The sequence below is a fragment of the Anarrhichthys ocellatus genome, unplaced genomic scaffold, assembly GCF_004355925.1.
Source record: "Anarrhichthys ocellatus isolate YVR2014 unplaced genomic scaffold, GSC_Weel_1.0 scaffold40, whole genome shotgun sequence".
Taxonomy (NCBI): domain Eukaryota; kingdom Metazoa; phylum Chordata; class Actinopteri; order Perciformes; family Anarhichadidae; genus Anarrhichthys; species Anarrhichthys ocellatus.
The window spans coordinates 831,525-855,041 of record NW_022280070.1 but is presented as its reverse complement, the minus strand read 5'-3'; the positions used below and the strand labels follow the sequence as shown (position 1 = coordinate 855,041).

The 23,517-nt window shown below is 43.7% G+C and overlaps 1 protein-coding gene across 1 annotated transcript in view; it reads right to left on the bottom strand.

Annotated features, from left to right (window-relative positions):
• LOC116394745 (inactive phospholipase C-like protein 2) overlaps positions 1 to 23,517 on the bottom strand; it is a 64,319-nt gene that overhangs the window by 23,000 nt on the left and 17,802 nt on the right. The window contains exon 2 of the mRNA XM_031868035.1: positions 2,345 to 4,831. Coding sequence (XP_031723895.1) covers positions 2,345 to 4,831 — 2,487 coding nt within the window. The remainder of the gene's footprint in view (positions 1 to 2,344; positions 4,832 to 23,517) is intronic.

Here is a 23,517-nt window from a genome sequence, read left to right as displayed (position 1 = left end):
CACACACACACACACACACACACACACACACACACACACACACACACTGTTCAGCAAATAAAAGGAAACTCCAGGCTAGCAGCTCTCCTCCACCTCCACCAACACTTAAGATTCATGGGCAGCAGCACTTTGGAAAAGACTTAATTCAAGCCACCCACAGAAATAATTGATTTCCTGCCGAGATCCAAATACAAAACATGGCAACTTATCATATCTGCCCACTGGTCAATGTTCATGGATGTTCTCAGACATTTTAACAGACAAACACACTCTCTGTCATTATTCAAAGCAGACCACCTGGAAGCTTGGCTGTTTCAGGACAAAGGAGTCTTAAAAGAGCTTAGTGAGATGATAAAACGCTTCTGACAGTATGTGTGCTGTGCTTTAATGGCCAAGGTTGTATATGCCGTGAGATCAGGGATCTTTGTGAGTGCCAAAGGTATTTATTTTCCTCGCGTTAACGTCTAATCTTGGCTTCAAGTCAGAGGTGGGGAAGCCTCCAGGATTGGCCTTGTTGTTGCCTTGTGGGTTGTTGGCTGCAGGCCCCACTTCTGCCCTCCAGCTTCCTTCAGATTAAAGGCACCAGGCTCCACACAGCTGGCCTCTACAAAGCTTTCACAAACGTCCGTTTTTCTACATTTAAAAAGGCAACGGCTTTATTCTTCATTTATCCTCAACTTCACCTCTTTCATTCCATTTCAAAAAGAAAAATTTACATTTCAAACATGAGGATATTGTGGCTTGGGGAGCGGCCGTGGTGCCTGTGTTGTTTGATCGGGTTAAAAGACACTGATTCACATCCAATCATAAACTGCCATTTTTGTAAATTTGTTAATTGTAGTTTTACAAAAGTTAGGACATGTTTGATAAGGCTGTGTCAACAGGACTGTCTTCACAGTAAGCCATATTTCATGTCTTATTCATTAAATTTTACAATCCTGAATCACACCTGAGAGAAGACAAGGACCTAATCCTGACAAACTGCTTAGGTATTCAATTTGTCACTAATTTAGATTATTCAAACAAGCAAATTGGATTGGGCCAAATATTATAATCTTTTACCTAGCGAGGAAACACTTTGGTCAGAATTGTTCATAATTTGTTTGTAATCACACTCTTATTTCCAATGTTTTTCCTGAAATTTTCTTCTGCTTATCCCATTCAGGCTCTAATGTTACTGCCTCTAAAATTACAGGATCACTTTTCCCAAAACAGAAACCAATTTCTTGGAGGGGAAAATAATGTCCTCTTTCAGATCACTGCCTATTTCCACAACTGAAAAATGTATGACAGCATGCCACAGGATCTCTAATCACATCTCTGCTTATTTAGTTTGGTCTGGTCTTTTGTTTGCTGTGCCATTAGACTGAGGTTACCGCTTACTGAAGACAGATGGACAGACCGTGGTATTTATGACCTGATAAATACAAAATTGTGTGGTACATTAGCTTCTGGAGGAATACACATGAGTCCGTCTAGCTGTATGTCTCCTTATAGAGAAACATTATACATTTAATTTTGCTGCATCCTTCCAGGATCGGCTACTACAGCACAAAGAAATTAGAAAAGGGAATCAGTAATCACATTTGCCTACCTACCACCATATCGTTTCAGTGAGGCAGCCTGTTCTTTTTTTGATTTTTAGAGAATTTAAGTATACAAGTAATCTTGTTGGGTTACTTGATTGTCAAAGCACTTGTGCATACATTTTAAGAAGCACAATAAATTGTTTTTAATTTCTTATCAGTTTTTTACAAACAATTCTATTAAAACATTTTTCCCTTGGTTGAAAAAACTTTGTTGATGGAGTTGTGTCAACAGTTAACAGCACTTTAATGTTAGCTGTCAGAAAAGACAAAAGCCTGGCCCTCTAAAGGAACAAGTTTCATATCACACCCTTCAGTCAATACAAACAAAATGACACATACACTGGAATGCTTCTGCTACTGGTTATCAGCCAAATATACAGTACATCATGGTTACTAATCTTCATTTTAAACATCTTGAAGAGTTTTACAGTATTGCACCAAGTGCCCAGCAACTTGTTCCTCATTAATGATTACACTATTCATAAACCTCATAATGGTATAGCAATGTCAATTTATGTCAAAAATGATGCCAACCTCCCCTGGTCTCTTTGGACCTTCTGGTAAAGCAATCAGGTGCTGAACAGCTGACAACCACTAGCTGCCATTAGTAGCGATTGTAAACAATACCCAGGTAAACTGGCGGATGGTTAACCCATGAGCTATGAAGCAATTTTGCCTCTAATGTATTATATCTATGTGATCAACATCTTAGATTTTGTGATTATGTTTCATAAAAAAAGTATGTAGTTTCTTACCTGCACATTTTCTCTGAGGTCAGTAGCCTCCCTGAGGGGCTGGGTGGAAGCTCTGAAGAGCTCGTCGACTACTTTGATCCCCGTGGTCTTGGTGGTGGTGTACTCCCGGGCCTTCCTACCCTTCCTGACAGAAAGACCCCTCTTATGTGCCTTTCCTCCTCCCCGTCTGTTGGTGATGGCTACGTGGACAAACAGAGTGGTGTTGGGTAGGAACTCTCCTGTCAGAGATTGTAGAGGGACATGTCTATAGCCTGGCTGTAAGCACTCAAATGGGATGGTGTACTGGCCAATGAACTCATCTCCAATGTAATCGTCATCCAGCACCACAAAGCGCAGTACTGCAAGTTCCGGTAAATTGATCTGGAATTCAAAACTCTCATCAAAAATAGGGTTGTCGCCATTCTGGGACACGGTCTTGGTTCTTTGCTCAGCACAGTCAGCTGGGATACCGTGGATCTCGACATATATGTAGGGCTCCACCACATCACCCTTAGCTGCAGAGCCGCGAGGCTTTGGCAGATTCTGCCCACTGATGATCTTGATGTGAAGAAGCTGAGCCGATACACCTGGCAGCGAGTCCCGAGCATTGGCACTGAAGTAGGACACCTCCTCCCTCATGATGGCTGGACGCAAAACATACCCACAGTTGCCATTCTGCCTGAACCAGCCTAGGTTAAGATCCATCATCAGGCCTGGCGTCTGGTAGTTCATGGCCACAATCTGGCAGCCACACTTCCAGAAATCCTGGGGATTCATGTTGCTGGCATCAATTCTCATAGGTGTGGGATATACCCTGGAGAGAAAGCGCTTGTTATAATAGACAAATTCCTCTGGGAACTCATTGGCAAACCTATTTGCATCTACCTCATTGAAGGAGCAAATCTCCCAGTATTTTTGGTCTCTCTTTGAGATCTCAAAGTCCCTAAACTGGACTGACTTGCAGAGAGATACAAGATCAGAGAGCTCCCGGCACAATCTGAGTCTTCTGTAACCTAAGCCATTTAGCTGGTCCTTCTCATCAGCTCCCACTCTTCGAGACATTTCCAGACCCTCCTCCTCATCTGTCACATCACCCTCAGCGTCAGTACAGTTGGGCGGAAGCCTCTTGCCCTTGATGAGGATTTTACCTTTAAGTTTCTCAGGGGAGGGTAGGTAGTTTTCCTCCTTGTTGGGGGGTTCAATGAACAGCTTGTCTCCAAGAATCTTCTTCATATGCTGTGCCATGACCCTTTGCTGGGGAACGCAGCAATGGGCCACTAAGCAGAGAATCAGGGGATACTCCGAGCTCTCAAAAGCATACTGGTTTATGATATCCAGGACTTTAGAGAGAGCAAGATGTGAGGCGACAGAACTACCCACATACACCACTGGTTCATTATCAGGGCCATCCCATACAATGACCTCAATGCTGCGACAGCCCATTCTTAGAGCTCGGATGTAGCTGCTGATGTCCGACGAACCCCAAAAATGATCTTCCAGAAGAGAGGCATTATGGGACGCGTTGATGTAGTAATGGGACAGAGGCTGGGCCATATCCTGGCACACACGTTTGTGCTGGGGGTCAAAGATGTGGCATTCGGACGAGAGGAGGTAGTGTGTAAAGCCATCAATGGTGAGGTAGGCCCTCTCCCTACCTTCAGCGGAGGGCTCAAATTTCTGAACAATGTCTCTGCACATGTCCTCTGTTACACTTTCCACACCTTGCTCCACATCTACAAAGAGCATCAGATCTTTACTGTCCAGATACTCCTTGTTACTGGAGAACTGTACCAGTAGGAAGAAGATCTCTGGTCGTGTGCAGAGCTCACAGTAGGCCTCCACAAAGGTGTCCATGTTAATTGCCTCACCGTATTGGTCTTTAGATTTTTGGAGTTCCTTGAACTTCAGCTCTATCCTCGACTCTTTCATTCCAGGGTTGAGCCCCTTGATTATCTGGGTGGCCCTGAACAGGTCTATGTGTCCATCCTTTTCCATATCGGCTAGCTCAAACACTGAGCCAATCCAAGACGTTCGAAGACTCGGTTGGCTGGGTTCCACCATGTCCACGGTGTGCCGGCCATAAGACACCAGATACCTCAGGCCCATCACCCAGGTGCTGACAACATCTGCTGTACTGGCTACCAAATCTAAGGACTCATAGTTATCCCCATAGATGATTGAGAAGGCGCATTCATCAGGGAACTGATCTGAGAGACCATTGCTGCGTAGAACTGGGGTTTTCTTTCCCAATCGGACCTCCTTAATACCCTTGATCTCCAGTTTGGCCTTCTCTGAATCTTTCTTGGATGGCTCCCAACGGAGCCAGTGCATGTCTGGATCAAGCAGAAAGTAACGGTTGTACATGCGTGAGTTGGAGCGCACTTTCTTCATCTCACAACCCTCCATCATGAAGGCCATGCAAGCAGCTGTGCTGCTGATTTTGCGGTCACTTGGCATTGAGCTGAAGGACACCGTTTTCTTCCTCACTTGCCTCTGTTTGGAACAATCCTGTAAACAGAATGTGGGGGGGGGGGGGGGGGGGGGGGGGGGGGGTTGGGGTAGAGAAAGATTTCTTGGTTACACATTGTGTCTGATCTCCATCTTTGTATATTGTATCTGAACAGTAGTGAACACTACAGTGAGATTACAATGTATAGAAGAGGAGAAAGGAGACAAAGACCGAGTTAGTCATTTCATCACAGAGTGGCTCTACACCTAGATAGATATATGCACATTTAATCCTAAAAGAGAATTCTTAAAGCTAAACACAATAATAATAATAACAATAATACATTTTATTTATATAGCGCTTTTCATAAAACTCAAAGACACTTTACATTAAAATCATCATATATAAAAGCAATACACTAAAAACATAAAATACACAATAGTGGTCACACATTAAAATCAGTTTTGAACAGGTGGGTTTTGATTTGAGATTTGAATGTGCAAAGGTCAGTGCAGTCTCTGATGTGTTTGGGGAGAGAGTTCCAGAGGGAGGGGGCAGATATGGAGAAGGCTCTATCACCCCATGTCCGGTGCTTGGTCCTGAGTGGAAGAGACAGGAGGTTGGCATCAGAGGAGCGGAGCCGACGGGATGGAGTGTGGTGGTGAAGCAGGTCGGTGAGGTAGGAGGGGGCCTGATTGTGGAGGGCTTTATGAGTGAGGAGAAGGATTTCCTCACTCATAACAAGCAGTTATGATGCAAAAATGTATAGGAACATAATATAACATTCCCATAAGTAAACTGTATTGAGCTGCTGAATGCATAAACATGACAGATTATATTAACGAGTTGCCATTAAACACCTAGTTATCAAAAGCCTAATGGAAATCTTCTTTTTCTCCCCAGCAGTGGAGCCAATATGCTGGAGCCCATTCAATGGAGATGGGACACAGTGGTGGATGGGTATGATGAGGGGTCTTCTTTGACATTTCAATGGCAAAAAACAATCTTTACTTTTTGTAATATATTAATGACATGCCAATAGCCTCAGAGATAATTATATGTTAATTTAAAATTCACATCTCCTTGTCTAATTATTCAGCTCATGTTTTGAATTGCACAACTTCACGTGAAGGCAGAGTAACTTCTGGGGTTTCCCCTTGAGACAGAGCTTAATATACTGTAATGCATGAGGTCTGTTTCTTTTTAAAACAGGGCTGCTTGCTGTAATGATAGGGTACAAAACTGTACAAAAACAATTTTGGCTTGGCTCAAGTCACAATGGTTTAATCTCTCAAACAAATTTAAGGGCTTTCAAATCCGTTTCAAGTTACATTATAACTGCAACTGAGATGTGGTTAATTATTCATCCTGTGGGCAACCTCTCATAAATACATTTCTTGCCAACCAATTGCAAAGACATTGAAATGTGAAATGTCTTTGGAAGCTCTACAACCAAGGCAAAAGCCAAACATGTGAAAATACTAAAACAGATGCATCACACACACCACCTGCCATGGCATGGCTGAACTCTTGCAGCTTTTAGGTTGTGAGCCTAGCTGGCAGAAAGCAGACAGACAGAACTGCCCTATTTCTACACAAGGCTGTGGTTAGATAGATAGCCTGAATGCAGATGGCCTGGTTGAGGGCTTGTAAAACAGGCTTGTTGAATAATGCATACCACACAGAACAGTACAGCGACATCAAAACGAAAGCAATCCACAAATTACTGTTGCATATTAAAAAATCTAGGCACAAAGCCTTTGAGACTGTCCTTGTTGAAACTCAAAAAGAGGACAAATTTTCTTTAAAAGAACTTCAGGAAAACATCTAGTTGCACAGTCACGTGTCAGTGGTGATGCTTGATTACTTGCAAAACCTCCAATGTGAAAAAAATGTAACCAGTCACCTAATCTTAGTTCTCCACATGGCTGTTGATTGTTTTTTAGTTTGAAGAAAGAAAAGCTAGAAAGGGCAGAGGACCCCAGGGCTACAGAGGAGTCAGTATGTCTTCCCTCCAGGACAGCGACTGCCTATACAGGTCTGATAGATCTCCCCTGAGCATGGTTCAACTTTAGTCCCAGTGAAATCCCTCAGGACCATCCATCTTCTACCCGACGGTCCGAGCCAGATGACAGCCGGCACCTCATCACGATTAATGACCACCGCTTGATGCAAAGCCGAAGATATGACACGATCATCGCTCTCGTTTTACGACCTCTATGTCTTTAACCTGCACTTAAGTACTCAATATCATATTTTACAAATCTGTAATCTGTAAAAGAGATTCTTGAATCATTCTTTAATGTGGCTGTAAATACCTTTTGGACATTCTAGTCAGTGGCCCCCACTGGTCTGACACCAGATGGTGTGCTGTGACCCGATGTTGCTGGGACCACCCAGGTCATAAGGGATGCTTACTATGTTAAAATACAGTTATTCAGGCTTTTACTTTTCTCTCCCTCAATAAAGTATTTGCATGCAATTGTTGTGAGAGCCTGTCACGCCGCCCGGGCACATGGTATTGCATGTGCCGTTGCCAAGACTGTGAGGGTAAGGAGGGGAATTGTTGGTTCAGCTGGAGGATAACACAACTCCAACTCGTTCACAGAGGTAAACTTGGAGTGTAAAGAACTTGTCGACCAATTCTCATGAGAGGCAGACAGACCACCACATTGATGCTAATCCTATCTTTGTCTCATTTTGTCATGCTCTTGATTCCTCCACTAAATCATCCGCCCCCAACACATCGTAGAGCTTGTGGAGGCCGTAATAAAGAGATCACATTTCAACCTAAATGCCCTGCTGTTGTATTTCACTAGCCTGCTTTTTTTCACCTCATAAGAGAGAAAACTACAAGTTAACAACTCTATCCTATTTTTAAAAGCAGTCCCAAAACACAGTTGGTCTCTCGTCTGGTTTGCTCTTCTGCTGTTTGCAAAAATCAGTCAGATGGACGTCTACATTGACTGGGGTATTGGGGATATGTGAAGAGAGCTCTGTGAGACAGAAAGCAGACTGAGCAAGTGGCAAGAGGGGAAGATCTGTTCTTGTCTGATTGTTTCCAGGCCTTCTTTAGGGTCAAAGGGTGCAAAGGGTAATCTTGTGTCTCATTAACATGCTGTTACAATTGGCTGGACAGCGAGGTAGGACGACACACTGGGCAGCTCCAGCCTCTCAATCAAAAGCAGGTAGGCAAAATGTGTCTGTTAGGCGTTACTTCACACACAAATTAAATGCAAAATCATAAGGCTGGTGATCTAGAGGTAAATGACTAATCACTGGTCTGGGTAATATGTGTGTTGCGGATGTACAGTGTATGCTTAAAAACAAAGGTCAGCGCCAAAAAATATAAACAAAAAAAACAAAAAACATTTTGGATCCTAATTTTATGAAAATTTAAATGACTTTCCAACAATTATTTTATTTCTGCCTCTGTATTTTCCAACATGCGGCCATGCTTTTTCCCTTGATTGGCTGCGCTTCTGTTGCATTCTCTCACAGCCCCTGGGGATTTTCCTGGTAAAGATGTCAGTAGTTTGTGAGTGTGTGTGTAGATGTGTGTGTGTGTGTGTGTGTGCTTAAGTGCTTCTGGCTTGGCTGCCTGTTGCTGCAGTGATGTGGGGGTATTTTGGTAGTCCTCCACACCTCCCCCATGCCCTCTCCTGTGGTGACGCTGGTCGCCCCGGGCTGGGTCAAACACTCCCTGATGGAAGGGTGAAGCAGCCGGGCGCGGGGCAGGCTGTGGGACGAGTCCCCCAACATCATCTTTTGTCACACCCTGATGCTGGGCGCCGTAAGCAGTACAACATGGTTCAACTTCACTCCTGGGCAGAGACTTGTGAGCATCTCTGAGTTTAAGAGACTAAAGGGATGTGATAAATTATAGTAGGTTACCCAGTGTAATTTTAGGTTATTATTACTTACAATGTTAGCAATATTTTATTGTTACCCCGAGTAACGTTCTAGTACATTCATTTTTAGGGGCAGAATACAGTGAGCCTATTTAGACTTGATGTTGACTTGGACTTGCAAACAATGACCAGGGAGGCAATTAATGCAAGATGAGCTCCCAGGTTGCCTGTTACACGGCAGTGCCCCACTGAGTGGAGTATTGCATAATAATAACTCTTTAAAATGGTACTGCAGGGAACAATTGACAAGATATAAAAAAAAAAAATCGAAATTGTGTAATTCTATAATCATTATCTTTCCAATGTTATGTTTATAGCATCTTTCCTGTACTCCCCGGTCTGATGTGTCCTGGAATGCAGCACTATCAAAACTAATGCCTGCTTCATCTCCGGAGGGTGTGTGTGTTTGTGTGGGTGCAACACAAGCACCCCAACAAATACCCCGAGGGCTTCCTCTGCCGCCTGATCGCTTGTTGTGTCAGAAAGCACAAGCAAAACTAACTACTACGTTCTCTCTCTCGGACTGAAAAATACAATACCGTACTGAAACGCTGAACCTGTTTTTGAACTCATGGAGGATTGATCTCTCTCCTAAAGGTCTTCCTGTGGGAGCCAGGACATACTGCTTCTTTCACTACCCACCGGCCCACTTCCCCCCCCCCCCCATCCCACAAAACCTCAAACCATCCCACCTCGTCATCACGGCTCGGCTGGCTGCCTGCCACTCGCTACCCCTGCTCCTATCATATCGTATCTCATCTCCAAAAAGGGGTATGCAGAAAGTAGTCAGGCACGGCTCAGTTCCTCTTGCCCACAGAGCTACTGTGTCATTTGTGTGTGTGTGCAATGTGAATCAGTGAATAAGGCAAAAGGGGAGTGTGGGTAATGGAGAATGCAGACAGAACATGCGGCGCAGAGCCCACTTGATGACGTGCTCGCCGAGATGTGAGTCACAGTATGTTTGTTGAGTTTGCCTGGATGTTTGCTGGGGGGATAGGATCAATGTCTATACACGTATAGAACACCCTGACAGACAAATAGTCACAGCTATGCCACATTACACATGAAATGCGCATATTAACATGTCAAACACTAAGAAATCCAACACACACCACAAAGACACCCGTTCCTGCGTTTTGATGGTAAAGCGTTACCGTCAAGGAAGCGTTACCGTCAAGGAGCCCTGTGTTAATTTGTGTAACTAATTACTTTTGCCATTTCCATTTCCATTACACTCAAGGAAAAAATATCTTCTCCCCTAATTATCAGATTGAAGAGTTTCATCGTAGTAGCCGTCGATCTTGTAAGTGTTGCCCGTCTGTATGAAAAATGAAGCAATGTTTACGTGTTGTTATTTTCACTATTCATTGCTAGAATTATTAAAAAGCAAATGCAGAATGTGTATACATTCAGTATACCTTCAGTAGCTAGCGTAGCATAGAAAAGCTTACACTAGTTAATGATTATTTTAACGGACTCTGTAAATGTTGGCTCGACAGGTTGTTATGTTGTATATCGAACGTGTATCTCCTTCCAACCTCTCCAGGTAACGAGTATCAATATTAAGAAAATCTCAAAACGGTCAGTTGTCGGACCCTGGTCAGAGCTGGCCGATGTGATTGGCTAGTCTGCGCTCGAGGAGCGGGACTTAGCGAAGGGTCAATTGGCAGCCAAAGGCAACCTGGCGAGTGTTATTGCAAAAGCACTGCTATTTGAATGTTTAAAGTGTGCAGTGTTTTTATTTAGGTGTTTTCCTTGAATCCTCTCGAACATTTTAGCTTTCCAAAATGTTACATGCAACAAAAGAGACAATGCAACAAGTGATGAATGAGGAATGAACAAGCCAAATTAACAAGTAGAGGCGATCTGACAATTATGTATATTTTCTATTTTTGGAACAAACCCAGCATCGCTCCCTGCAGAGGCTCGAGACGTGAAGAGCCAAGGAGTTCGGCCTTTTGGCTGGAAGGATTTCACAGCTCAGTAAGGCCCAGTGTGCTTGGATGAGGTAGGTGGGAGGTCATCGTCAGAACACCCCCCCCTTTCCTTCCCTTCCTCAAGTCTGGGCTGCCCACCATTACCCCAAGGCACCACACATCCAACATCCAAGATGGTTACACAAACTGACATCTGAATCCTGCCACAGCTTAGGGCAGACATAATTCAGCCTCTAAAAGAGTCATCCATAGAGAGAGAATGAAAGAGAGAGAGAGAGAGAGAGAGAGAGAGAGAGAGAGAGGTAAGGTGGATGTATGCTAAGATTGCGTGTGCATGTAAAAGAGATAGAAGGAGCGATTAACAGAAATTGAGAGCAAGTTTAATGAGCTTAATACTAACTTAATTTGTTAAGATGTTTTTGCGATGCTGTGTAATCTCAATGCCAATAAAGCAAATTAAATCAAATTGGAAAACTAAATTGTCACAGGAGGGAAAAAGAGAGCGAAGGAGAGGGATGCAGAGATAAATACAATGTTTTGCCTCGGCAACACGGCATTGTTTTCTGTCATGCTCATAAAGCATCTCTGAATAGAAGACATATTTTGGAAATAGGAGAGGCGAGGGAGGGATGGAGAGAATAAAGAGAGACAGATGAGGGAAAGAGAGTCAGGGGGAGAGAGAAGTGGGGCCTGTCACCATTTGTCAGTGTAATCTCTCATGTGGGCGACTGCTTTAATTCTCACGGTACCCTCAGCGGCGCATCATGGAAGTCATCGCAGAATCTTTGTGCAAGTTTCGCAGAACGCAAACATAATGTGTTTGTTGGAGTACACATTTTCTTCCAGGTGGTCCATTGTGTAACACCGTTACCTTGAATTTAAAGCCCTGGTTCTGTTGTTAAAACACTTCCCGTGCTCGGATAATAAGTGGAATTCCCTGAGAGAACACTGAAAACGCTATAGAGCACCAAGCAGCCTCACTATTTACCGGCCCGCAGAGAGAGTGGAAGTCAATGCCATCGAGCTCTGGAACCACAGAAAAAAAGCACCAAGTGCCGCAAGTCCCGCTGATAATTCAGTCACACAGCATTTGTGTTTAGGAGTCCATTTATCCGCACTGGTCATGCGATCACACAACACATTCAGTATGGCACGTCTACAAGTTTGGTCATGAATTCGATCGCACCTTTCGAGTTCATCGCACATTCGAAATGCGCACCAATGTTGAGCTCTCTTGTGGCTCCTCCATCACACCGAACTCGTTCTCCCCAGCTGCTTTCCTCATCGCCTGCCATCCCCAATGGGGCCAATTATTTCCTGCAAAACCTATTGCATAAGCTCATTACAGGTGAGTTTGAGCGTGTTCATGTGGGCATGCTTGTTGCTAAGCATGAGGGGGAGAGGCAGACAGACAGACAGACAGACAGACAGAGAGAGAGTGAGAGAGAGGGGGAGACTCTTTTCTTTCAGGGTCAAGTCACATCCACTTCAGGATTTCTTCAATGTCAACTTCCTGTCTTGTCAGTCTGTGGTCATCCTCTTCAGTAGGCAAGGTGTCCGCTGTCAATCTCAGCTCTCGTTCACTCTTAGTTTTCTGTCAAGTCATGTCGGTAATTCTGTAGAAGCTGTGTGAAATAATAACAAAACAATCCTCGTATATGGGGAGGGGGGAGACACGGGAAGGGGTTCGTTTGTCCCGGGATTCCCTTACAGTCTCCGCTGTTTTCCCAGGTTTAGCTGTTTGAAGGTTGTTTTATCAGCTCATATTAATGTTTTCTGTGTCACATCTTCTGTGACCCCATTCAGCTATTGTGTTTGAGCGTTCTGGAACAGAATCTGCCGAGATTACAGGGTTCAATTCTCACTGGAGACACCCATACATCTGCAAATTCATGCGCCCATGGCACCGTGGGGGAACTTTGGATAAAACTGTTATACATAAAATGGCACACTCAGTGCACACACAATCTTTAACTCCTAAAGCATCCAAAGGTTTTTCGCTACTTAAAGCTGCACACGGGACCTTTGCACATTGGTGTTTTAATCTGAGTGACACTGATAACAAGTAGTTGGAATATTTTTGAAATAAATTTAATCTTTTAATACAGAAGGCAGAAAAGTGCCAAGAGAGGTCTGGGGATTAGTGCTAGCTTCTGTATAGGAATTAGTTTAGCATTCTTGTTTTGAGGCATGGATTAGTTACTTCCTGTTCACAGAAACGACTATTAACACAATTACATTTTATCCGGAGTAACAAGCTGAGCCTATGTTGTCTAATAGGAATAGGATGCTCTGGGCGACACAATAGCCAAGTGGTATAGGTGCATACCACATGAGAAGGAGAAGGAGAAGGAGAAGCAGGAGAGGAAGAGCAGTATACTAGAGAGAATGAATTAACATGTGAAGAGTCCAAACTGCTTTTTTTTTATTATTGTTGTGTTAACAATAGGGATGTCAGTTAGACTTGGTTAGGTCAGAGCGATGGAATATTAAATCATCCGTCTTTGCTCACTACATCTTTGTCTTTCTTACACTCAGGTGTGCATAAACGACTTATCGGTTATCTTATCCACAAAAAAAAAAAATCCATATCGTGCATACTTAATATAAAGGCATGAAATGCCCTGATAAATAATCTAAACATTTATAATAAAAGGAATGGTATGCTCTGAACTCTTGCAGCTTTGGGCGAGGGAGTCCAGTTATGTCAGTTTGAACATCATACATGAGGCTTTGGTGATTGTTTTCCACGAGCAAAAGACTAATTGAATTTCACAGCCCATGAACAACTGTGTATCGTTCCAACACAAATGAAAGTCGATAGAATTGGAGATGCAGGCTTTGTATCCGACAACAGCCTCGCTGTGTGCCAAGTCCCTCACAGCTAGCTCTACTGGAGGCACTCATCGACTCCTATCAGATATAACTATGTTTAACACTCCCTCGTGGTCTGCATTGCTTTAATTAAACAGTGATGTCTGATCTCAAAGCAGTCCTCTCATTACATTCATTACCACAGTGTTTTCTCATTTCCCCACCGGATCTTTGGCTGTGTTTGCCAAAGATGTGGAGGGTGTGGAGTGCGACATTAAAATGTGTTTGCGCAACACCCGATGATGAGCTACGAAAGGATAGTAGTTAGCACAGGAGCGCTCGTCAGTCCTCCCCCTTCTCTTTAATGCTTGTCCTTCCACTCCCTCACTATTGTTTGCTCTCTCACTTTGTCTTTCTCGCTGTCACTCAATCTTTGTGTCTCTTGGTTCCTGAATTATTTAAATTTTTCGTGTCTTACTCTCTCTGTCTCTACATATATACTGTATATATATATATATATAGAAAGATAGATAGATAGATAGATAGATAGATAGATAGATAGATAGATAGATAGATAGATAGATAGATAGATATTTAGATAGATAGATAGATAGATAGATAGATAGATAGATAGATAGATAGATAGCGGCAATAAAGAGATAAGATTGATACTGGGAAATAATTAAGGTAAGACTAGCGGTGCGCTGAATGTTTCTACCCTGTGGGAAATGATCTATCACTTGCTCAATAACATCTGACAGGGGCAGCGCTCACATTGAATCGTCTGCCTGAGCTTCCGGCGGAGCAAAAGGGGAAGCCAGAGGAATTCTTATGGGTACATGCACACACACACACACACACACACACACACACACACACGCACACACACAGTGTCTGTGTCTATGTAAGGCTACAGCTCACTTTCAACAGGAAGCGAGAATGTTGCAGTGGCTCTTACGTGCAACGCTACCAGATGTGGCCTTCCTCTGATCCACTTCCAACGAAACTTTTGCACGGGACCTCTCTGAAGCACCGACTATATACAGCCTGCGGTCCTCAGTGCTGTGTTGCGGCGTGGCTGAGAGACTGACATGTTTATCACAGCCAGACAGCGGGGAGCTGAGGATGAGCAGGAGGCTGATGAACAACAAATGTCACCCCTGCCAGTCCATGTGCCACACATCTCCGCGGCATTTACCCTCCACCTCAGACACAATGCTCGTATGAAATGACAGCCTGCCAAAAGATTAGAGGCAACTCTGCGAGAAAGAGGGAAATAAGAGAGACGTTATCTGTGCAGCCGGAAAAAAAAGAAGCAAAATGTGTTTTTTTTTAAAGCCCCAGAAACATCAAGTGCTATTGAAGGCATCAATATGGGATTTGCAAGTCTGAGCATGAAGGCTCCGTGGCTATAAATGAAAACATTGCAGGACAACGAGGCCACAAGTTTCCCGAAGCTCAATCATTGTCTCTCGCACTCTGTGCCCCGGCATCCTCAATACTTCAGGCCGACACAGGCATAACCTTGACTGCCGCCTGCAATGCAGCGAATGGCTAGGAGAGAGAAGTGCCCCCCGCCTGCCACCAGAGAGCTGTGCTGCTGCAGTACAGGACACCTCTGCTACACTCCTCCCCCCTTCCTCCAGCCTCCCTACATCCCATCTCGCTTTTTTCCCCCCACCTCTCCTCTACTCTACTCCCTGAACGGGACCAAAGAGTGAGGGAGATAAAACGGGGGAGAAGCATCCTGCACTGTCCTCTGACAGATGTGCATTGTGGTGTTCACGGATCACCACACAAACGTATACATTTATATACACACACACACACACACACACACGCACAGACAACCACCACCACATTCTGTCCTTGACAGCAGTTCAGTGTTTGTCTCCATCCCTTTTGTACACATCGAAGAGGAATTCCCAAAGGGAAAAAAACAACGAGATATGTAATCGATGCCTCCAATTCTTGGGACACAATCCTAAAAGAAGTTCTGTTTTCCCTTCTACACCTCCTCATGTACACCTACACACACACACACACACAGACACACACACACACACACACTGCTGCTTCATTGTAAAAACCCACACATTTTTGTGAAGGTACACACCTGCCTCCAGGTGCAGCACACTCACTCTCCGAACACCCACCATGTTTGTATTTTAAACATCCAGAGCTGAGAAGCTATTTTCGACGCCGGTGTGGAGAAAGAGATGAGGGAGGCTAAAACTGTTCAGCGAAGTCCAGTCACCTGTGTAGGTGCGGATGACTCTGCGTGGGTAGAGGAGCAGGCGAGCTTACTATAGCACAGCACACACGGAGCCTTTGGTAAAGGCTATTCTTTTCTTCCAAACCCCACGTCTCTGCTCAGCGTTTTGGCAAAAATAAGACTGCATCTCCGAGCAGGCTTTGATCAATGATGCATTTTCTCTCTGACACATTCCACGCCTGCGTCCCTGAAGCCCACTCAACTCTATAAATAATCCCCGTGAGCCTGATCCTTGGCTGGGCTCCTTCTGTCTCGTCAAGAGGCTGGCAAACCAACTCATGGACTGTTCCAGTGGGGAGAAGAAAACAACTGTGGTTTGGTGTTTGCACCCCGCTTCCCTTTGATCTGCAGGATGATGAGCCTCCTTCCACAGCTCCTTCCCCGGGGTTCTCTGTTAGATAATCATTCTCCTTTGCACTTAATTGGTTAAGAACACTTGGACTGTGCCTTAAATCTAAAATGCTATCAGTTATAAGTTCCACTTTATACTACGTTAGACTTCTATCTAACTGCATTTCACCGGGAAATACAAAATAATTATGATATATAAACCCACAATGAGCCTGTAAAACACGACAACCAACAATCGAGGAAATAGTTAATAGCAGCTCCCCCTCAACCCACCACACTAGAATACTGCTTACACATTAACACATTAATAATAATAATCCAATCTTGTAATATGAAATAATACAGTTAACACTGCCAATGGGCATTCTGCACAATGAGTCATTTGAATGCAGGATTATAATTACGCATCGCTGTGATGTGTAATTGCTACTTTTGCTTGAGTAAAGATACTCGTTCCACCACCGGTTAGGGCAGACTAGTGATAACTGGTACGAGCTCGGGAGGGGATCTCCATCAATAACAGGTTCATTCTTTTTCTCCCAGTAGTGGAGACAAAAGTCGGACATGGGAGGAAGTGGGTGTGTTTGAGTAAATGCACAGTGGAGGGCTAGGGTGGAGGACGCGGGGGCAGAACGGTTCAATGTTCCCACTTTGCAGAAGGGCTCCGGGTGAATGTGACCTTTGTGTTTGCCCGACTGACAGGACTGCAGCGAGGAAACTCAGGACCGTCATGAGCTGGCCTGGGGTTTGGTGGACATGGGTGCAAACTGTGTGACTCTCCTCAGGAAGGAAGAAGGCGGTTGACATGCCAGGGAAGAGCAGGGAGAACAACGCTTCCTATTTTTAGGTCTGGCCTCACTCCTCCACTGAGAAGAGGGGGAGTCAGGATTCCCTACAGGAGAGAACTGAACAGCAGGCGGGGAGGTGAACGTGATGAGGATGCGTAAAAAAAGCCACGCTGATATCCAGGCCTCGATACAAGCTGACCCAGTTTCGCTGAAAAGCCCTGGCCGCCACATTAAACTCAGCTTATCTCTCCTAGCAAGGTCATGCTCTTGTTGCTCATGTCATGTGAAGGTGATAGAGAGGAGTGTTATTTCATGCCGTCCCCTTTTCTCAACCCAACATTGTTACTCCGAAACAATTAACAAATTGGATGCAATCTTACGCAACATGATTCTCAAGAGTTCTTTGGTATTAAAAACTGCCATATTGAGGTGTTGTGGAACTTTATTCTACATAACTGAATAAAGGATCAACTGGAAGAGTGCCTAAGCCACAACCCTGGACGTCATCGAGATCACCATCTGAATGAAGTTTACTTTACCTCATCATGGTTTGCTGGCCAAACCTCTTTGTGTTTGTATGAATTCTGATTTGTAATGCAGCCTCAACCAGATCGTCTTAGCACTACTACACTAGCCTATGTAGATCTACTTTGATTCCCAACTGCACACACACACACACACACACACACTCCCACAAAGCTTCAGAGAGACGCCGTATCAAACGGAGGAAGCACCGAAATGAGTTTGAGAAGTGGGTGAGGTTATTTTGGTCCTCTGCTGTGTTATCTCTTCATGTGGTTGACTTCACAGCTCCCTGTAGAGCACACACACCCGTGTAGGCTTTCAACCAGTGGCTACAGGAGCACAACAACATCAGTGTTAAAGGGAGGACCAGCCAGGGTTGAGCCCACAGCCCCCGTCATTACCCCCTCTCTGTGGGGAGCTAGGCCTGGTTCTTGAAGACTGGTGAACGGAAGACACAACCCTAGCAAGCATCACCTCGGTGAACACTTCCCAGCTTCACCGTACCCTTCTCCCATTCCCCAAACAATATTTGTGTTAAGAGAGACATATCATGCTCACTTCCAGGATCATGTATTTTGGGGTTTATACTAGAACATGATTTAATGTTTAAAATCTTTATTTTTCTCATACAGTATGTCTGAAACGGTTCATATTTAACGCGAGGCCGTGTTCCCCTCATCTAACCAACCCAAAATGATCCAGTCCTGCAATCAGTCGTCATATATTAACGTCACTTGTTGGCAGCTTACCTCGTCCCTTTACACAATTTTCCTTTTAGTAAAGCAAATAAAAATCATCAGTAATCCAGTTGGTGAAAGGATATTTGTGCTTCTGCACCTCAGGTGCTTGAAATTATGCAAAACTACAGCAATGCGTCCGCATTATCATTATGTCCATAATGTTACATTACGATGAGAACGAAAGAGAATTGCCACAAGTCCATCAGGAGTTCTGCTGAAGGCATTACCCTTTCCAAACAGAACTTACTCTATCAACTGAAACTCCTCATTTACAGCTACCAAGGCTCTTCAACCTAACCCAACAGCAAAACAGGAAGTGACTGATTGCAATTGCCTTATAGACCATAATACTAAAAAATATTACTTAACGAAGTATGTTATCCATTCAGAAATACCATAGACAGTCTGCACTTACTAAGTTCAGGCAAAATTAAAAAAACAAAAATCATTGTCTGCAATATAAATGCACAACTATGAGATTATCTTGATCTGTTCTCTTAGAGCTATAATAATCTGAAGTTAAACAGAATCTTTGTTGTTTGAGTAAAAAACAGTATTGGAGTATTGGTAGAATAATACGATTGTAAAGACTAAAAAATACAATTACAGCAAGTTTAAAACTGGACCCAACTGTCACATATTTTTCACAAATATAATATAAATTGCATAGTTGTGACATCACAACCGTACAGAAATCCTGACGGCTTGTTTAAAAGCACGGGCTGCGTGTTTCTCCATGGATTGAGCGTATCGATGCTTTCACAGTATTTCTATAGCACTACGACCTGTTTCATAACCAATTCTACAATATGGGACCTTTGTTATTCTTTAGAGATGGAACATGAAATACAGAATCAGCGCACATATGATGTGGGTTTTATTTCAATGGTAGAAACTATCCCCAAAGTCACAGCATGACTCACATCTCTCCAAGGACAAAAAAGGCTTTTGTGTTGGGCATTTGCTTAATTATGGAGAGAGAGAGAGAGAGAGAGAGAGAGAGAGAGAGAGAGAGAGAGAGAAGTGCAGAGTGTGGTACTCAATGTCCTTCAAAAGGGGAAAATAAAAGTCCCACTGCGGAGTGGCTACTTTGACAAAACAGCGGCTGGAGTGTGTGGGTGTTACAAGGGCATGGAGGGGGAACCAGGGTCAGAACAGCTGTTGAATGCTTTGGGGTGGTGGTGGTGGTACAGGAGGATAAACAATCTCCCCTGCTCAACCACGGCTTACAATAAAGTACACAATGGAAGACCTAGTTATTTTCTATATATTGATTGTATGCAAGAACAAGCAGTGAATGAAACTTCTATGTGTGCTTACAACATCCTTCCTCTTACAGGGCAGATGGTTTTGTAGCTGACCGTTTCTCTTTGACATGAAAGATCTTCTCCAGCTTAGTGAGCGCAGCGTTTGAGGCCGGTCCACCGGACAGTCACATGCTGTTGGGGGTCCTACGGGGCACTCCTCTCCTCATCCATCTGCTGTTCCCCCCCTGACCCCTCCCTCCCTCCCTCCCTTCCTTCCTTTCCTCCCTTTGGCATCTCTTTTTCCAATCAGACTCATCTGCAGGACGTTTACCGGAAGTTGTTGATTGCTGATTGTGATTGAACATGCGGCATCTGTGAGCATCCTGGCTGAGTTACTACACTCATTAAGGACAACGGCAACACCAGCTCTGCACTGCTCCACTGTACGGGCTTAGTGAGCAGGAGGGATTGAAGAGTATTGGTAGACTGCAGCAAGGTGATAATGATAGTATGGTTGGTAAAAGGCATGTAAGGGCTTCTTCCATGGCTTTCATCTCCATGTTTTGTTCTATGCATATATGTTAATCACGTCCCTTTAGATCTCTGTTTGCATTGCGAGGGCGTCTAAAAGACAAGAAGTGTCTCACACACACAGACACACACATGCACACACAATATAATGCAAATTCTCAGCAGGTAATCAGATCAAACATACAGGAGATAGAAAAGAAAAAAATGAATAATCCTATGAGATTGTCATCGGCGAGCGAACATAATGTTGTGTCCCCCGTCGCTTCTTCCGGGACGATGTTTTGCTCACTTTCAAAGCGACAGGAAGCAAAACACCGCATACATACATTATGCACATAAATACCTTTCATATAGTTTTTCCCACCAGAGAGTAGCAGAGGGTAGCTGCTCACGAAACACTTCATCAAAGCTCTGCATTCTATTGATTCCACAAATGCCTCCTGAGCAGTGCCCAACATCCTAACAGCTTCATCTGCATGCCGTCCTTCACACCACACTTCTTTTTTTTTTTTTTTTGTTTCTCACGGTGCGCAGCGTTGTCAATCAAATCGCAGTTGACTACGTCTGAACCGAGATTGCAATCACCTGCCAACTTTTGGTGTACGAGTAATTGAAATTCATCAGCGGTGACCTTTTTTTCTCAGGGAAACTCAGCATCCAGCATTTTTATTTTAATCACAAACCTGTCTGTGACAGATAACAGCAAGACTTACCAAATACAAAGAGTTCCTTCTATTTCTTTTACGTATTGTCAACACAGTAATTAAATGATAATTCATGGGTTGATTCCGACATGATTTGCCAGACTAATGGAGTTCAGACGCGGTGCAGCAGATAGCAGAACTCATCAGGTGATGAATGAACGCGCTTTGCTACACATGATAACGCAGGTATGTCGGCGGGCAGAGTCTGTGAATGATGAGTTTTCTTTTACATCTTAAATGCAGAGTGAAATGTCAGATGAGAGCATTTTGAACCACTTTTTGCCAGAAAGGAAAACTTAACGGAATATGCTGTATATGGGTGCATTTCCTTTTGTCTGTAGCTGCTGCTGCTGTTCTAGTCCTTCTCAAATTACACGGCCATGTCAACAGAGAGGAACCTCAATTTGGGGAATCCCTACACCCTGCTAAACCCATCAAAGCCCATATTCAGGCAGCACAAGGGGCGACTTTGGACAAAAGTACATTTTTAAGATTAAATAACGGGGTGAAAAGAGCGCTAAAGTGGCCTGATCTGCTTTCCTCTGTCACCAGAGCAGAGAAGCCTTTTGAGATAAGGCGTTTGGTTGTTTCGTTCCTGAAGAAGCTTAGCCTCTTGACATTCATACAACTAGATTAAAAGCTTACATGTTTTTATGCAGACTAAGAAGCCTGCATACCCACCCCCATCTTTCCCAAAATATTGTGAAACCTTTTCTTCACCTAAAGTACACTCTGTTTCTCTCAGAGGCTTTACAGCATGCACAACATACAACAATGATGGGTTCTTGGCCTGAATTAAGCGAAAATGTAAAAATCCAAACACTTGTCACTGCAGATATTTTGATGAATAACAATAGTAATGAACAAACAATCTGCTATATATTGTATTCAGCTTACCAAGCAGTCCTGTATTTGATTGTCCCACAAAATGAATGCTTCTCGAGATAAGTGACTAGTGTCGACGAGGCAATAAAGGTTTTAATTGCATACACCTGTTGTCTAAATTGACGGCTTTTCTGCTGAGGGAAGAAAAACAAAATCATTGAGCAGCAATGTAGGGGATGACCTACTAACTCGGGACACATGGGAAGTGGCCTCTCCCTAGAATTCAATTAAAAACAGATCTAATAGACTAGAGACCAACTTGCGTTGCTACTTTGAGCGCCCGTGCTTGGACCACACCCATCTTCCAAAATCGGGCTAGGGGCGTAAAGTGAAGGGGGCCAATGGCAATACCAGCGTTGCTTTCACGGTTGGTAATAATCATATTCATCACATTACCTGATGATGATTTAGCCTCTGGAGCCAGCTGAGATCCAGATAACTGATATCTGGGTCATCTGTACGCTGGTCATTGTTTACAGCCTGATTAGCAGCTTGAGATGTGAGAATAGTTGAAAGACGATGTCCACGAACAGATCGTTTTTTTTATTATAAATATCCAGTTTAAAAGCTAATAAAAAGCCAAGTCGTCAGACTGTGATTGGTCAATACTACTCAGACTACAAACAGACTACAGAATGGAAACCAGAAGCAAAATACCAAAATCTTGTCCTGTTGCCTACAGATTCTGCATTCATATCTGTTCATGGACATTATGAGAGCCGCCTTTAAAAAACAACGTAAATACGGTTATTACATAAAATGTCAAAGTGACGTTGGAGGAAAAACCTGCAAACTAACCAGTAAATACAAAGACTGATGTTTCACTGGTGGACATGAACTAATCTGAACTATGCTTTTGTGATATCTTGTTACTGTGCAAATTAAGTTCTGCAGTACCTTCGGTCCAACGGTGGTTTATGATATCTCATATTTTTGTCATTTTGTTGTAGCTACTATAATTGAATCCTATAGTGTTTTCAGAGTTGCTTCCAGTGTATTGTAAGTGTGTTTAGCTCGCTGCATAGCTGCTACATCTGTAAGCGAGGGCAGGTTCAACTCTACGGCCACTTTGGAGTGTTCCTGGTGCGGTTCAATCGTGTGATATACAAACTCTAATCATAGACCATTAGACTGTATATACTATGCCGTCATTTGTTCGTGTTCGTCCATCAATCCTTCAATAACACTGATTGGGGATGCAGAGAGAAATGTACAAAACAGGTTAATAGAGTGGCCTGGTTGCCTAGCAACTCTGCAATGCTTTTCATGTGTTAATTTACTCTCACAGAAGGTCAGCGACTCAAGGGCCAACAGGAGGAGGACCGACTGGATATGTTGAAACACACGGCCTGTGAGAAAAGAAGCATTCACTGCCTCAACCTTTTATGAACTCTTCATAATATTTAATGTTCAAATATATATCTTATACACGTATGTAACCTTTATTTCAGGTTAAAGAATCATTGCGATCAAAATCCCTTCAGGTAGCTTGAACAAAAAAAAAGAATTTCACCATAAGAAGGCCATAAAACTGCATGAAACATTCAGCATTTAATATTTTCTCCACATTCTTACATGAGGATCATGTTCACATGCATCACCTGATTCTACATGGAAATAGTTCTATGGGGGGGAAATAGCTGTGGATGATGAGCATCAGCCAGGAAACAAACATGTGGCATGAGACAGCCAGAAGCCTAGTGGGGAGGAGAGCCCGAAAGCTGCTGTGTGCACCGCTCACTGAGCCGAGTACATCCAGTTCCTGAGCTGTGCAGAGGAGGTCTCAAGGACACCAATCTAAGTGTATTCCACCGGTGCACGAGGAGAAAGCAATGGACACGGCGAAATGAGTCCTCCTGCTTTTAACTCTGTCCAAACAGTGTGAAACTGCAGAGGGGGAATCAATACAGCGGCTGATGGAAGTGTGAGAGAAGGCGAGGGAAGTCTGCTCGTGCGTTATATCCAGCACAGCGGCTAATTCTGACAGTGTCAAAGGACAGGCTGCTGAAAAAAGCAATTGGGGGGGGGGGGGGGGGG